We start from the raw sequence: 17,422 nt of genomic DNA, 5'->3' as shown, positions 1-17,422 counted from the left end.
AATATTCTTCCATTTTTTTCCAAGACGCGGTCTAAATTACCAGATGGTACACTTGTTAGGAGGATTCATGGCGGATTTGGCGGAACAGCTAAACGCCTCTGAAAACTGTTTAAAGTTGGAGAGAACTCCGTTTACTCTTGTTTTTATAATAGATTTTAGTATGAAATCTTTAAGTTTATTATTGAATCGGCAATTCGAATTAGGAAAGAAGGAAAGAAAGAAAGAAAGAAAGAAAGAAAGAAAGAAAGAAAGAAAGAAAGAAAGAAAGAAAGAAAGAAAGAAAGAAAGAAAGAAAGAAAGAAAGAAAGAAAGAAAGAAAGAAAGAAAGAAAGAAAGAAAGAAAGAAAGAAAGAAAGAAAGAAAGAAAGAAAGAAAGAAAGAAAGAAAGAAAGAAAGAAAGAAAGAAAGAAAGAAAGAAAGAAAGAAAGAAAGAAAGAAAGAAAGAAAGAAAGAAAGAAAGAAAGAAAGAAAGAAAGAAAGAAAGAAAGAAAGAAAGAAAGAAAGAAAGAAAGAAAGAAAGAAAGAAAGAAATAAATAAATAAAGAAAGAGAGAGAGAGAATCCGAAAGGCTGTTATATGTTGGCTCTAGCAAGGTTAAAAGTGAATTTTGAAAAATATATATTAACAAACCTGTATTTGTCAGGGCTGTGAAAACCAGATCTAATTCTTTCATATAGAGCTTCGGGCGTGTCCTTAGAACAATGACTCTTATATATTATTTTTAAAATATTACATTTATTTTTTTTAATGACACATTCATATGAATAAACTTGAGCATAGGCAAGGAAGAATAGTCGATCTTCGACTGTATTGGATTTGAAAGCGTATTCATCCCTCCTTTTCTTGGCCTGATAACTCTTCAATGCCTATTTTATTTTTAAATGCAACAATATATTATTTTTTTTTTAAATTTTAAATTATAAGTTTTTTTAATAAATATTCTTATACATTTTTTTTCTATATAACTGTTTTTAGGGGTCAAACCGATAAAATGGATAAAATTTGAAGAAAAAAAACCTATTCATTATTTTATCTAGAAAAATAAAGTTATTTAAATCAAGATAGCATCGGCATTGGGAAAAGGAGATAGCCAATTGTTTTATATGTAAATATTTAGACTGAGTCTTGTAAGGAATTACTAGATTTATATGTTTTGGATCTCTTATCAAAAAATCTCTCCTATACCCAATATATATATATTTTTTATCTTGCCATAACTTTGTCCATGTGAACACTGAAAAATACTAAATTCGAATACTAATAATATTATCTTACATTTTCTTTCTTTCTTTCTTTCTTTCTTTCTTTCTTTCTTTCTTTCTTTCTTTCTTTCTTTCTTTCTTTCTTTCTTTCTTTCTTTCTTTCTTTCTTTCTTCTTTCTTTCTTTCTTTCTTTCTTTCTTTCTTTCTTTCTTTCTTTCTTTCTTTCTTTCTTTCTTTCTTTCTTTCTTTCTTTATATGTTTCTTTTATTTACAATAATTTAATTTTTGATAATTATATTACTTTCAAAGATATAGAAACTCCTCCATTATCCGCTATATTTTCTCTTAACGTTCGTTTGCCGTCCAACTTAAGATAAATATTGTAATCATAAAATAGAAAGCAATATTTGAATAATTATTTTAAAGGGAAATTAAAGGAATAAGTGGCAAAAGATTTTAAATTATATTAGTAATAGTAATGTTAGTTTCATACTAGTTTGACAAACTACCAAACATATTAGTCAAATATGCTATGTAATAACAATTTTTTTTCTTCCCTTCATGATTAGATATTGATATACCTTATGGCCATTGATGGAATAATTGGAATATTGGTCAAGGTAACAAACTGTTTTTTTACGAAGGCTTCAATTGATTTATTTGTCCACCACAAGTTCCAATTACCGCTTTTATCATATTTCCTACCTGTAAACAAAAAAAAATAGGAGCATTTATATCAAGGATATATTATCAATAATGCCATCTTAGCCTATATTCCACAATTTTCCTTTCCAATCTTTTCCAATCTTTCCTTATAAGATCCTTTTTTTAAAAAAATAAATGATATTAACCTTCAACGTCAAAGCCGTGTCCTATTTCGTGGGTTATAACGCTACCTATAGCTCCAAATTGATAGCAGCTAAATGAAAACACAATTAACAATCACAATTATTAATATATTAGCAATGAAGCATATATGTAATAAAGTATAAGCAATAGCAAGTAAATCATAAAATACAGTTGGATAATAAGCTAACAAAAAGGATTAAAAAGAGAAAGATAAGTTAAATAAGGGCTACATCGTTCCTCCATTCCATTCCATTACTATTTTACTTTTCTTACCCTTTCCTACATCTCCCAACACACTTATAGATAGAAGGATAATCAAAGAAAAGGTAGAAAAATGATTCAAAATCTATTTTTTTTTAAATATTAAAACTTTCAAGATTAGTCTGATTAAGGCAGCCCGCTACGAGTTAGACGCTACCTTCTTTTTATAGCGGATAACTAATAGCCCACTAGGGTCGGGTTTGAATTCAATAAAATAAATATTAAATATGAAGTTAATCTCGCTCAACGCATATCATTAACCCCCCCCCCCCCACCCTATCTTGTGGCCAAGTGTTTATGCATGCCCTATGATATTTATTAATAAAAAAATTATGTTTTCTTTCATACTCAGTATAAGTTTTATCGCATAACGGTTTTCGTAAAATCCCAGCAGGAAACACTTGTGTCGCGAATATTTATTTTGTTAAAAAATTGAAAAATTATGATAATAAGAAATAATATATATTTAATTTCCTTAATAAGACATGGTGAATCCCATGTCAAATAAACAAGAGTTTCAGTCTGACCATTTTGAGATATTTTTAACTAAAAATTTTATTTAGGAATAAAATAAATTTAGTTCCTATTATCATTTTCGTAACATAGAGTTTAATTATTCAAAATAATTGCTGAATATTTAAATTTAATGCATAAAATTTATAATAAATGATATGGTTGGCGGGTCGGTCATATGACCGTAGGAGAATTTGGCCTGGTCAAATACGATCAAATACACTAAAAATATTATTGGTGAATAAATATATTAGATTTAATTAACTGTATATATTAAAGCATGTTTATCAATTCTAATTAAGTTACAAATTATCTAAAAATATGTTTGTATCGACAAGGAAGAGATTTAATTAGTATTAAAAAATATCATTATTAAATTGATCAGATCTCAATATATAAATAGATATAATAATTTTTGCTAAGGCATGATTTAAGAAAATTACTAAATGCTAATTTATATTACATTATGTACATTTATCCAAACAAGATGGGCATGGTCAATGAAATGTAAGGAACAAATAGATATACGAGAAAGTTATAAAAGCAGTTTTTACAGATACTAATCATATATTAACTGAAGAAATGGCAGAAAAATTTTTAAAATTTTAAACTATTCTTTAACATTTTAACTATCTTATTGTTGTAAGTGCAAATAGATAAATATATACTTTTTTGGTCCACTTAAAAAAACAAGTTATTTAATTTGGAAAAAGACATAATTGAATCATGCCATACTTTTATCCATTTCTCCACCTAATAAGAAAAAAAAATGAACCAAACACTTGTGCTTACACTGCTGATTATTTATTGGATCCCCATTATAAGGGGAACATATTACTGGAAATGAGCTTGATGAAGCATGCAATATAATAGGCATTTTACAAATTGATGGTAATCACGATATTTTAAGTGACGTAATAAATTTCTGAAGTAAAAGCGCGGATATATAGCCAAAATATGTGGAAAGCAGTAACTCTAATATAAAAAAAACCCATATGGGCTTTGCTCATCTTGAACATTACGAGAAAGTGTCTAATATCTTACTAACAATTCCTAGGTTATACTTCTCTTTCGGAAGGCGATTTGGAGCAGCTTATAGAAGAATCCTGCCTTTGAATGGCTTTAACTTTAATGATAATTTAAGTAATTTAAGACAAGAGATAGGTAATAAAAAAATTGAACCATATTTCTCAAAACCTGTAGGAATTCAAATAAACTAAATATATATATATATATATGTGCGCCCTAAAAAATTACTTTTAAAGTTTTTTTTAACTTTCGGTACGCATTTTTATATTTCTTTGGGTCTATTAAATTTAATATAATTTAAAGAAGTAACGATAAATTAACAAAATAATATTTGAATGAATATTCTCGCCCCAACACCTTTCCAGAGATATATTTTAAAATTCAATAATTTAAATTCAAGTTTTGCACATATGAAGTGCTCATATCTCAACCCACTGAGTGATTTTGAGATCTAGAATTTTTCTTTGTTTATTACAAGAAACAATTCATTACACAAAATTCAAAATATCAAAAAATATTTAATGTGGGATAGGGAAAAAAATAGCGTCATTTTTTGTTGTTGAAGATTTAATAAAGTAGTAGAATTCACATTATATTCCTAATGGGTTATGATGTATGCTTGTAAACAGAAGGACACAGAGGACGCAGGTTCAATCCTGGTAAGGAGCATAAAAATTTTCAGGTTTTTCTTTGATGACTGATGCGTAAAGACATATGATAAGATAAATTTCGAAGCTTAGAGATGACACCCCGGTTGCCGACAGGCCTGGACAGCCGGGTGCTAAAGATTCTTGTCCAATAAACAAAATGAAGGAAACAAATGAAAATATGAATATGAAAGCTAAGGCGTTATCTCCGAGAGATGCGCAGGGTAGACCTCCATCCTGTGAAAAGTAAAATAAAGGTCAAAGAAAATAAGACAAGATTAGCAGGTTTAAATATTGGTACACTTAAAGGTAAAACGAGAGAATTGGCATCAATGTTGAACAAGAGAAAAGTTGACATAGCGTGCATTCAAGAGACATGGAAAGGTCATAAGACTTTAATGATTAGAGATAGGTATAAATAGTACTATTATGGAATTCTTAGTAATAGGAACGGTGTCGGTATCATCCTCAGTCAAGATCTAACCTCTGACCTAGTCATACTAGGTGGTGACTTAAATGCACATGTGGGAAAAGTAAGAGATAGTTACAAATGTCATCATGGTGGTTTTGGATATGGAGAAAGATATGATGAAGGAGAACATATACTGAAATTTGCGCAAGATTTCGACCTTGCCTTAACCAGGAAAAAAGACAGTCATTTAATAATCTATAAAAGTGGTACAAGGAAAACACAGATAGATTACATGCATATCTTTCGTAGAAGATTTAAAGATGTAATAGATTGCAAAGTCATCCCAGGAGAAGATATAGCCGCGCAACACAAATTACTAGTCATGGATTTACACATCACAAATAAATCGAGTCAAAACAAGATAAAACTGGAACCATGCATCAAATGGGGTAAATTATAAACAATGTGACAGATGCCTTTGCAATCAATGAAAACATTGAAACAATAGATTCCTCACAAGTCAGTGAAAAGTAGTGGACAGATTTTTCATCCAGATTAATAGACACCAAATCGACACTAGGCTTGACAAGGGGAGGTAACAAATCATACAAAGAACTATGGTGGTGAAATGAAGAGGTACAAACCATTATACAGGAGAAAAAACCCTTTACAAAATATGGACAAATCCAAAAACCCAGATGACAAGACAATATACAAAAAATCCAAGAAAATAGCTACAAAGAAGGAGGCTAGGGTCAAATCTATGGGATACGATGACATGTATGAAGAACTACATACCAAAAGGGCAAAATAAAATATACAAATTAGCCAAACAGCGAGAAAAAAATTCTAGGAATATAAAAGGAGCTCCGAAAGTAATCAAAAACAAAGATGAGAAATTGATAATAAAGGAAAAAGAAATAATGAATAGATGGAAAGAATATTTTCAGGAGCTTCTCAACTTTAATCTTCCTATACTAAATCTAGACGATCCCCATGTCAAAACTTTTTATAACCAATAACAGAACAAGAGATAATCATATGCCTTAAGCAAATGAAAAACAACAAAGTTATAAGTCCATGTTATATTCCAATAGAAAGCTTTAAAGCAATAGGAGATGATGGAATACATTTCCTCAAATCTATACAATAAAATACGGAAATGAAGAGGTTCCCCAAAAATGGAGGCTGAAGGGGGGTCCACACAATTGTCAAATTAAAGGGGCATAAAATTAATGTCACACTGTCTAAAACTATACGAATAATAGAAAAAAGATTAAGAGACCTAATCGAAATAGAAGAAACTCTGGTTTAATGTCTGGAAGATCAACAACTGATGCTATCCACTCAATTAGGCAAATGAGTGAAAAATATAAGGAAAAGATACAAAAAGCTACACATGGTCTTTCTCGATCTAGAAAAGGCCTTCGATATAATCCTAAGAAAACTTATATGGTGGGTGCTACGCCACAAAAAGGTTCCCTAAAAATATATAAGAATAATACAGGATATATATGGTAATACATGGTCCGTAGCACAACAGGTACTTCAGCAGGCTTTACAATAGCCGAAAGAGTTTATCAAGGGTCGGTTCTCAGCCCACTTCTCCCGTGGAATATGATATTTGCAGATGATATTGTGTTACTTGCCGAATCCAAGGATGAAATGAAAGAAAGATTAGTAAGTTGGATAAATATCCTAGAAAAGCACGGACTAAAAGTAAATAGAGAAAAGACGGAGTATATGGTGATAGGAGGAGATTAAACAGACTGTATTAATATAAATTAATGGCAGATATCGGTAATTGAAAGCTGCAAATATTTGGGCTACACTATACAAACAAATAGCACAATAGAAGGAGATAAAGAGTAAAATTAATCAAGGGTGGTTAAAGTGAAGATTTTTATCTGGAGTGCTATTTGACAAAAGAATCCAACACAAATTAAAGGAAAAGATTTACAGTTCCATAGTACAACCATCTATTTTATATAGTTTGGAAACATGGCCAACCAAGAAATCAGACGAGAGAAGTCTACAAACTATGGAGATGATAATGCTGAGGATGATTGCTGGGTTAACAAGAAAGGATAAAGTGCGCAGTACTAGAATAATAAGTAGTTTAAAGGTAGTGCCCATTAAGACTAAGTTAATGGTAAACAGACTTAGGTGGTATGGGCACACAATGAGAAAGCCTATGAACTACATAGGAAATAAGGTTAAGAGTTTGGAAGTGATGGGTAAACGTATAAGAGGAAGGCCAAAACTTTAATGGGGCCATAAAGTTAGAGTTAATATAAAGAAGTATAAATTAAATAAAAGAGATTGTATGAATAACATAAAGTGGAGAAATGTTGAAGGAACTTACCACCAGAAAAGGTGAAAGCTAAAGAGAAAAAAAAACAAAATAATATTATATTTTATTTAATTTATATTTTTTTGTGTTTGCCATTAATGTATCAAAATATATAATTTATTTTTACGAATATATATTTAATAAATTTGTTGTATCGAAGTTTAGTGTATTTGGTAAATAAGTTAAACAAAAATAATTTTATATTAATATTATTTTTAATATATATAATTATACAATATTTTTTAAAAAATATTACTTATTTCATTTTCAGAAGAAGAGTAAAAAGCATTAGAGGTATGCGGTGATTCAAACCATCTGTTATATATATAAATATATAAACATTGTGATCTTATATAAAAATATTTGTAATTAATTGTGTAAATCGATTCAATTATTTTTAAACGATGTCATTGCCACAACCCCCTCTTTCCCCATACGAATAATATATTTTTTTAAATTAACAGATTTTATTCCGATTGTATTAGAGGTTTATGCAATCGGACTTATTTTGTGTCAGGTAGAGAGAAAGAAAGAGAGAAAGAAAGAAAGAAAGAAAGAAAGAAAGAAAGAAAGAAAGAAAGAAAGAAAGAAAGAAAGAAAGAAAGAAAGAAAGAAAGAAAGAAAGAAAGAAAGAAAGAAAGAAAGAAAGAAAGAAAGAAAGAAAGAAAGAAAGAAAGAAAGAAAGAAAGAAAGAAAGAAAGAAAGAAAGAAAGAAAGAAAGAAAGAAAGAAAGAAAGAAAGAAAGAAAGAAAGAAAGAAAGAAAGAAAGAAAGAAAGAAAGAAAGAAAGAAAGAAAGAAAGAATGAAAGAAAGAAAGAAGGAAAGAAAGAAAGAAAAAAAGAAAGAAAGAATTTGCAACGGACCTATATTTTTGATGTAATCCATTTTGAAGAAAACCCAACCAATTCGATCCGGAAATTTTTAAATATCAGAATCATATTATAAAAATGCTTTCCTTCCTTTCCTTTCTCTGTATATCAATGATCAAAGTCGACTATTATAGAGGAAAGTATTAAAAGTTATTCAATTGTTTAGAGTGAGAATTACATAATAAACAAAATAAAGTTGGAAAAAATCGTTTATTATTTGAATATATTTATACAAAATTTATTTCAGAAGATACAATATAAAAAGGTTTTACAAGAATATATTTTTGGAAACTTTAAAAAATTCATATTTATAACCATATGATTTCATTATTTTTTTAAAATTTTTTTTACCACCGTCTCATAAAAATAGGTATTTTTAAATTAAAATAAATAGGGCATGGGTGGTAGGGGGCAAAAAGGTCAGATCTGTATGATCCCGAAAAACCTGTCAACTGGGTCTTAAGAGAAAATCTATAAACTTTTTCTTTTGCTTAAAATAAAAAGTTTTAACTGTTTCTTATCTACTGGGAGGAAAAGTTTTTTGATATTTTGTAATTCATTTGCGCTTCTTTGACTGAGGTAATTCTTAAAATAGGAGTCATCTTGCATGTATAGCTATTAAAAATGATATAAAGAATATAATATATTATTTGTAGCATTTTTAGATAACGCTTGTGCCACTATGAGTTGTTAGAGAGAATACGACATGAAAAAGTGACCCCAAAAAAGGGAATATTTTATTTTATTCGAAGTTTATTTTTTCCCTAAAATATCATTATTTAGCGAGACCCGGCCCGGCCTGAATTAATTTAAATATAGAAATTAATTTTTATAATTACTCAAAATAAAAGACATATATATTATATGTCGTTTAGTTTCAATAAAAAAAATAAATATTTATATTTTACGTAAAAAATTCAGTATAAAATTGATAAATTTAGATATATTTTAAAAAAATTTCCAAGGTCCGACCCGACCTGGTCGGTATTTTTTTTTAAATATTAGGCCTAGCGGGTCGAGCCTGACTTTGCAGATCTATACTAGAAATAGCGGTTATATGATAATCTTAAAATAGGTTTGATCTTACAAAATTTAAAATCAAAATGTATTCATCAAAGTGTTTTAATAATAATTATGCCATTATATTTATTTTGTGTTCAACTCCTTCGTAATCTTTGTCCAGTTCTTTGGAATCCACGATGTATTCCGGATAACCAATTTTGACATTTATCGCATCTACCTATAAGAGAGCATATTTATAAAATTTTCGCAATAATTTAATATTAAGGTATATATATATATAATCATTGAAAGGGGGGAATTTAAATAATTTTGAACATTTAATCAGGAATAATATTATTTTTTTTATTGTTACGTTCAAAAACAAAAAAAAAATCGAAATTAAGGTCCGGGGTCTATATGGCCCAACAAAGTTTAGGACATCTATTTCCCATTATCTTGAGGTTTTAAGCGATATTTTTCTGGCTAAAATATTAAGTTAGCGTTTTTAAAAATCGCCTCTAATAAGAGCCATTCAACAACACCAATCAGAAATACTGTTTAATTTAATAATAAATTAATATTATTTTTAAGAATTTTTTTTTAATCAGGGCATGTTTTAAAATACAAAAAAAATATAAACTTTTTCCATAGATCTACTCTTCGTAGTTTCATCCATCCAATCAAGATTCCGAAAAGCATCTTTATAAGACATTTTCAACGAATCAACAATTCCTTCCACCTGGAAGATAATGTAAAATGACTTGATAATGAAATTTATAAAATTATTATAAAAAACTCTTGATAATGAAATTTATAAAATTATTATAAAAAACTTTTGAAATATATATATATGTTTATTTATCTCTATTGCCTTAATTTTATCCGAAGAATCAAAATTGGATTTCAGGTAGAGGGAACTGAGTGGGAATTTCATAAAGGTGGGAAAATTCTCTAAACATTTCTTCCAAGCCGGTATTTTTTCATAATTTTTTATATTATGCGCCTTGAGAACTGGGTTAACGGCATCACCGAACTTTTTGGACAAATAAGGTGTGAGAGGTTTTACATTGTGCCACATGATGTAATCATGCAAAACTCTTTTTTTTTTAAAAAAAAAGAAAAATATTATAGCAAAAATAAGATAAGTGAGTTAAGTTAAGAAATAATTATGAGAATATTATAGAATATTTCATCTTAAAATACACCTAGATATGCCCATTTCATTTAAGCTACGCTTGATTAAGCTATTCATCTTCTCCATGTAAGAGATGGATGTGACCCAAAATACTTGGTTGGTTGGCATGGATATGTTGTGAACTTCGAAATATTGATTTATATATTTTGTCCAATTCATCTTGCGGAAAAAAATAAATTTTGAATTTAATTTTGCACCCAAAGAGTTTTAGGTGACTCAAAAAATTTATACTTATCTGATGACTTAGTATATATTTTTTTTCACCCTTAAGATCTCATATTTTAAAATTGGTTGAAAAATTCTTTCTTTCTTTCTTTCTTTCTTTCTTTCTTTCTTTCTCTTCTTTCTTTCTTTCTTTCTTTCTCTTTCTTTCTTTCTTTCTTTCTTTCTTCTTCTTTCTTTTTTTTTCTTATCTCTTAGATTTTTAACTTACGAAATCAAAATTGTTGTCCAACTCTTTTAACGACATTAGGACGTAATTCGACTCGTCAATAGTTTCCAAATCCATAGAAGATGGAGTAATCTAGATATATTAATAATATTTTAGGATATATAAAATAAGAGTAATGTTTGAGAGTTAAAGAATTGTAGTTCTAAATTATGTTATTCGCGAATATAGTTTCCTGTTAAAATGATGTCTTTTAGTGTTACCTAGTGTTGTTAAAGGGCTCGTTTTGAGTCCATTTTTTAAAAAACGGCTAACTCAGTATTTCATCTAGAATAATATTACCCAAATCTGAAGATTGTTTGTAGAAGGAATGCAGGTTTGAACATCTATTAGCGGAATCTAAAGTCTTAGGGTTTTTGGATAAAATATTGAGTTAGCCGCTTTTAAAAATCGGCTCAAAATGAGGCGTTTAACAACACTAACTGTTACCCTTTGAAAATAGACTAAAATTTATATATAATAAACTACAACTTCATTAATTTTATCGCGCTAAACCGATGACTAGCTCAACATTTTATTCAATTATATTTTTTTTTCGACAAAAAATTCCCTAAATTTCTCCTTTATCATAACAAATCAATGGGTCATGAAAAAATATATATCAAAATTTATTTGACGAATTGCGTGTTTGTTCATCTCATTAATAACCAATCAAGAATTACGACTTAAGAACTAAATTGCGCGAAAATATTTTTAGAAAATTAAAGCCCGGCATGAATTTATAACAAAGGGATTAAAATCAAATATGCATCAACCTTTATAGGTACCCACGAATTCACAGTTTCCGATAATTCGCGGCGAAATGCGCAAAAATATTCTGGATTTTTGTATTCTTTTACCGCCCAATCACGCTAACCGCGAATTCGGGCTAAGTGTATTGAGCCATTTTATTTTGTCATTCATCATCATTAAATGAATGTTTTGATCAAATTGTATAAGGTTTTTTTAAAAAAAGGTAAACATTTTTTAATTTTAAGCATTCTTAATGATTTTACCCTAATATCGAAAGCAAAATGAATAAAATAATAATATATTTTAATTTTAAACGTTAGATAGATGCCCCTCAAATTTCAGCACGTTCGACATAACGGTTTTAAGTTGATTATTTATCGGCGTTTGGCGATGTTCTTCGCGGCCCAAAGTGTAGCGAGTTAGATTACTATCGTGTTGATTGAGTCTTCTCTCTTTAGGAAACCCAGAACTAGTTACCACCAAATTTCCAACGTTTAACATGTACTTTAAATAAGCGTCGTAACGTTTTAGGTTAATGAAGGTGGCATTGCCCTCGTAATCATCATCGTATGGGGGAGCGACTTGGCCTGGATAGATGCAGAGTATGTATTTGGAGGAGTTTTTGGGGTCTATACATGGATGCAATTCAAAGAATATAAATCCAAAATTGCTGAGAAAGCCTTCGGGATATCTGACTATATGGATAGGAGAGGGGGGGGGAATAAATAAATTCAATTTTAGTAAAATTTTATTTAGTTGAATAGAAATAGAAAAGGGGAAAATTTTTAATTGAAGAATAATTGACAGTAGGTAGAAAAATATATATTGTCTCGATATTTATATAAATATCGGCTATTTATTCTATAGTCAACTATATTTAAGCGGGTATGCTGTTAAGAATCCCCGTCTAAGTATGTTGATAATAATGTAATAGTTTTTTATAACAATTTTAAGGAAAAAATAAAATATCGGGAACAAAATCATAAAACCAAAGAAAACGAAAATATAATACAATTATTATTTCTATCTAGATATTTCAATTTTTTAATTTAAATTTTAATCTAAAAATATAGACAATTATTTAAATATAAAGTTTTGGCGATATTTAATTTTGTTCGATAAGTACTTTTTGGATTAAATAAAAATGAATGAAAGATAGTAAAATTATGCTTTTTTTAGGAGTTTATTTAAATATAAAAATAAGAGAAAGAGAAGAATGTTCTAATAAAAGTAACTATTCCTGAATCTTCCTGCAACTCTTATTCTCACTGCTTGTTTAATATAAATGTATCCCTTATAAAAAGAAACTACAAATTCGTAAGAACCTTTCTTTAAGTTGGAAGATTCATCTATGAATGGGGAAGGCTTGTTATCCACGTTCAGCACATCCCAACCTCCATATAGGTCTAATAGATCGGTTAATGGCTTTCCTCCCAATTTTTCTCTAATAATATTCTTATCCATACAAGAATCGTAATATGTCTTGGCCAATCTCTCGGCCCTTGCTTCGTATTTTGTATGAGGATTTTCTTTATTTATTTTTATAATGCAAATATAATAATTTATCCATGTACTTATCTACTAGTGTTAATGCAACTAGCGAATACTTTATGAAAGATTATACTTTCGCTGTGTCGTTGTTAAATTAAATATTAACAAATAACTTAGTTATCTATGAATGAACTGCTTTATAAAGGAATAATATAACTTCAACTAATTATAAATATAAAATGATACTTGTAACTTTTCAAAATTGTAACTGTAACTTTTTAAAACTTACACTTGTAATCAAGTAACTGTTATTGCTAATTCTAACACAAGATAATTCTGACATTATTATTTCTCTACCCAACCATTTGTTGTTCCCTTTTGATGATGAATAATCACCTAATATATCTTTTATAGTTAAAAGTATCGATTCTGAAATTGCGCTTATTTGATCCCATCGATTATAACCGCTTGGAATGGAAGTTTTTTGGATGTAACCACCGCAGGCGAATTCGTAAAAATCTGTGCACGGATCCATACTTTGATTCATCCAGGAGGTTAATTGAATCATGTCAAAACTCTTCAGATCTATTTAAAATTTAAAAAAAAAATGTATATAACCAGTAACCTTATTACTTGTCCCGTTTAAATCTAATTATCATATCTTGATTAGAGGTCTGCTCTGGGCGAGTTAATCTAAAAAGCCTCCGCCCTGTTGATTTAAAATTTATTTTTTAAACCGCCAGTTTTAACCATAGCTTTTTTAATACCGGTCCTCCCATTTATCTAAAAAATTTATCTAGCCCACCCACCCTCATGTTTAAAAATTATTTTAATGGCTGGTTTTTATTCATAATTTATTTAATTTATTTGTATATTTTTTTATTAAAGTTTAAAAAAATATGTAATATTTTGAAATAAAAAGATGATTTTTAAATTAGCAGTAGTCTTTTCAAAATGCAGTTCGCCGTTAAAATACTAAAATTGACCTGCCCATCGACCACTAAGCCAGCCTGCTAGCTACTCAATGTTTAAAATATTTTGGAAAGCCCACCTGCACCCACCTGAAGAATATGCGGGCATGCGCGGCGAGCCAAAAACCCGCCAATGAGGAACCCCTAATTATGATACCCAATCTTAGTTTACTAAAATTTGCTAGGAAATTTGTAATCAGAATTAGCCAATTATTCCCGATTTATTAAGTATTATTCGAAATTATTCTTAAAAATATTTAAAATTATTCTTTAGTATTTTAACATGATCCTTTAAGTGACGTTTTAGTTTATTTTTCTTATACTTTTCTTTCTACATAATATATATCACTTTTTTTGAAATTCTTAATAATCCATCTTTCTTTTCATTTTAAAACAAATTATTTTTAAATAGTGTTTAATTTCGAATCGAATTATCTTCAAATTTATTTGTTACAAATACGAATTATGCAAATATTATCCGTATATAGGGATAATTTCGATTCAAGAATACGAATAAGGCAAATATTTGATCCGAAAATATGAATAGTGCAAATATTCTATCCGAAAATACGAATAGACTTTATATATTTACTGTAATATATATTTTATTCATGATTTATCAATATTTTAAACTTTTATTATATCTAAATTTTATTTCTTTATAAATTTATTTTTTACGGTTAAAAATATAAGATTAATATTAAAATAAAGATTGAAAAATTCATAATTTATAATTTAGAGATGGACGAAAAATGATAAAGAACCATAAATTTGTTATTAGATATAAATTTCCATTCAAACGCGTTTGTTTATATATACAAAATCCTATATTGAGGGTCCCTAGTAATCCCGTGTATTATTATAAATTCTAATCTTTAAAAATTCAGCGCACTGACCCCTGAAGATGCAGAATTTTGCAGGTCAATGTATATTATAAAAAACTCTATCTGTTCGACTGAAATATCCAGCTCTCTATCATAAAATGGAAATGATTTTTTTAGAAAAAAATATTTATTTACAATTCAAGGGAAAGACTTACTATCCTCCTGAGTTGAAGCCTCTGGAATGATTGAAGCACGTGACACGAATGCTAATATTAATATCGATAAAATTAATCGAAAATTTTGGTTAGGCATTATCAAGTCTCTATTTTAAAAGCTTAAAAAAAATATTTGGTTAATTTATATAAGGAGCCTTTTAGTTTCTTTGGTTTATAATAAATGTTGGGAATTCAAATGATTACAATTATTGAACAAAAATTATAAAATTTGGAGCAAAAAATTATAAAATTTTGAGCAAAAATTTAAAAATTTAAAAATTAGATCCTATTTTTTTAATCTTAAATATTTTGTATAGCCTTATATATTAAAATTTTAAATTCTGATAAATATTTAATGAAATAATTTATAAGAATTAGAATTGGATTTATTGTATCGATAAAATATATTAATTTGCCTTAAGGATATTTCTATTCTGGAAATTTGTATTGTAGCCCTATAAAATAAAAAAAAATTTTCCCCGGTAAAAATATATTATAAAATTAAAAAAATATTGTTCACAACTTTTAGTTTTAGTTTCTTAGTAAAAAAGTATCTTTTTAAAATAATTATTTACACCCCTTAAGATATTTTTTTTATATTATTCCATAATTTTTCTCGTATAAAATATTGCAAAAATTTTTTTTAAAACATTGTTTCGTAACTTTTAGTTTAGATATTCTTAAATGATTTCATTTTCTAATAAAATTTTATTTGTTCCTTTAGGAATTTTGTTCATTCCTCCATTTAATTCTCTTGTAAAATACTGCTGTATTAGTTCCTAAATTTCTAATTCACTTCCACACAAAAAATTTTTACTGCTAATAACAGTGTTTATTTATTTATTTTTTTAAAATAAATTAGAACTTTCGGATTGTTTAATTACACCTCACCCTAAAATATAAATAGCCAAAAATAGCGTTGCTGAACGGTCCGTTCTGGTTAATATTTTTAACCTAAAATAATATTACGTAAGCCGGGAAATTTTTGTTCATAGATTCTCGAGGCTTAAGATATTATTTTTATAGTTAAAAATTATTGATCGAATAGTTAGGGATAATTTACCCAAATCGGACCCGTTTAAAATCGCTAGCGGAAAACCGGCAGGCCCATTAACTTATTATCCTATTTTAAAAAAAAATTTGCTTTCCTTATATTTTTTTGAAAATTCATAGAAGATTTTTCACAATTATTATTTGATTTTCACAAAATTATTTGGTTTAATTTTACGAGTTACTAAGATATAAATTTTTACTATAAAAATCATATTATGCACTTAGATAAAATAATTAATAAATATGTCTGAGCATATTATATTTTCTAAAATCGGTGAAAATAATAAATATTACTTAAAAAATTCATATGTTGGGAATATAATAAAAATTACTTGAAGTACTGTTAATAAGATTAATTAAGGATAGATATATGAAATAGCACTAAAAGATATCTATTGTAAGCTAACCTAACCCTAACCCTAACCTTAAATTTTTTTTAGTTTTCCTATTATTTATGCCGATTAAATTTCTTTTTTTAAAAAAAAAAATAATATAAATTAAAAAAATTTCCTTTGGAGTATTTTTTATTCTTGCTAATTTAAAAAATGTAATTATAAGTCGTATTTGTAATATACATTTCAATAAATAAATTAAAATATTGATGTCATGATAAATCAATAAAATAAATATTATAAAAAAAATGTTTATTTAATATATAATAATAAATATTATTTGAAAAAAAATATACTAAATCAAAATAAAAAATTTGTCTCCGGAAAATTAACGTATACTTTACAAAATATTTCACTTAAATCACGTGACATCAGATACTTTTACCAAGGAATTGGAGGTGGAACGGGATAAGTACTTATAAATTCGTTTAAAATTGTAAGGGAGTTAGTTTTGTTATCCTTGATAGTCAATAGGGCGTAGATAGAATTTGGGGTGGGGAAGGGCAGTAATATCGTCATTAGATTGGGAGAGGGGGGGGGCAAGAATATATAAAAGGCACGATAAAAAAATGGGGGAAATAAAATTGTAACTAAAAACTGTTATGAAAGAGTCAAGCGACACTAAATAAATACGCTAAAATGTAAGGGAAAGATCATCCGTGGGAAGTGAAAGACTGAGCTGAGGAATGAGAATTCTCAGAAGATATTATTTGGACAAAAATACTAACTGATAAAAATTCGAACCTTCAAATCTATATATAAGGAATTTATTAATTAAAAAATTCTTTTTATTTTGGCAATTTTTTTTTGTTTAATAATCGTAATTTAATTGATAAAATTAATTTGTATTTTATATTTTTTTTTGTGATAATGTTAAAACTGTTAATATATAAATTTTGCATAAACTTTGTATATTTTTATTTTGTAATTTAATGACCTTTGAATTTTCTTAATTTATTTCTTT

The 17,422-nt window shown here is 27.7% G+C and overlaps 2 protein-coding genes across 2 annotated transcripts; both read right to left on the bottom strand.

Moving 5' to 3' along the window:
- Nucleotides 1-36: 36 nt before the first annotated feature.
- Nucleotides 37-3,686, bottom strand: LOC135925508 (endothelin-converting enzyme 1-like). Its single transcript, XM_065460874.1, has 7 exons — nt 3,664-3,686; nt 2,054-2,121; nt 1,843-1,907; nt 1,504-1,569; nt 771-866; nt 631-707; nt 37-136 (listed from the first exon to the last, which is right to left on the bottom strand). The coding sequence occupies exons 1-7, from the start codon at nt 3,684-3,686 to the stop codon at nt 37-39; spliced, it is 495 nt and encodes a 164-aa protein (XP_065316946.1).
- A 5,581-nt stretch (nt 3,687-9,267) lies between these two features.
- LOC135925501 (endothelin-converting enzyme homolog) lies at nt 9,268-16,977 on the bottom strand. Its single transcript, XM_065460861.1, has 9 exons — nt 16,875-16,977; nt 13,310-13,588; nt 12,838-13,041; nt 11,828-12,141; nt 10,766-10,855; nt 10,343-10,491; nt 10,009-10,234; nt 9,778-9,876; nt 9,268-9,375 (listed from the first exon to the last, which is right to left on the bottom strand). The coding sequence occupies exons 1-9, from the start codon at nt 16,975-16,977 to the stop codon at nt 9,268-9,270; spliced, it is 1,572 nt and encodes a 523-aa protein (XP_065316933.1).
- Between the last annotated feature and the right edge of the window lie 445 nt (nt 16,978-17,422).

This window comes from Gordionus sp. m RMFG-2023, chromosome 2 (assembly GCF_954871325.1).
Source record: "Gordionus sp. m RMFG-2023 chromosome 2, tfGorSpeb1-WG-v2, whole genome shotgun sequence".
NCBI classification, from domain to species: Eukaryota; Metazoa; Nematomorpha; class Gordioida; order Chordodea; family Parachordodidae; genus Gordionus; species Gordionus sp. m RMFG-2023.
The sequence above is the reverse complement of the archived record's forward strand: the minus strand, read 5'-3'. Positions and strand labels throughout refer to the sequence as shown.

What these genes read in the sequence shown, in the direction of transcription:
- LOC135925508 (XM_065460874.1), bottom strand. Translation starts at nt 3,686, where the DNA reads ATGCTTCATCAAGCTCATTTCCA. An exon ending in ACACGGCTTTGACGTTGAAG is followed by an intron (nt 1,908 to 2,053) that starts GTTAATATCATT and finishes TTTTGTTTACAG; the next exon opens with GTAGGAAATATGATAAAAGC. An exon ending in CACAGCCCTGACAAATACAG is followed by an intron (nt 137 to 630) that starts GTTTGTTAATAT and finishes TATAAAAACAAG; the next exon opens with AGTAAACGGAGTTCTCTCCA.
- LOC135925501 (XM_065460861.1), bottom strand. Translation starts at nt 16,977, where the DNA reads ATGACGATATTACTGCCCTTCCCCACCCCAAATTCTATCTACGCCCTA. An exon ending in ATCTTCCAACTTAAAGAAAG is followed by an intron (nt 12,142 to 12,837) that starts GTTCTTACGAAT and finishes ATCCATGTATAG; the next exon opens with ACCCCAAAAACTCCTCCAAA. An exon ending in AATGAAATGGGCATATCTAG is followed by an intron (nt 10,235 to 10,342) that starts GTGTATTTTAAG and finishes TAAAAAAAAAAG; the next exon opens with AGTTTTGCATGATTACATCA.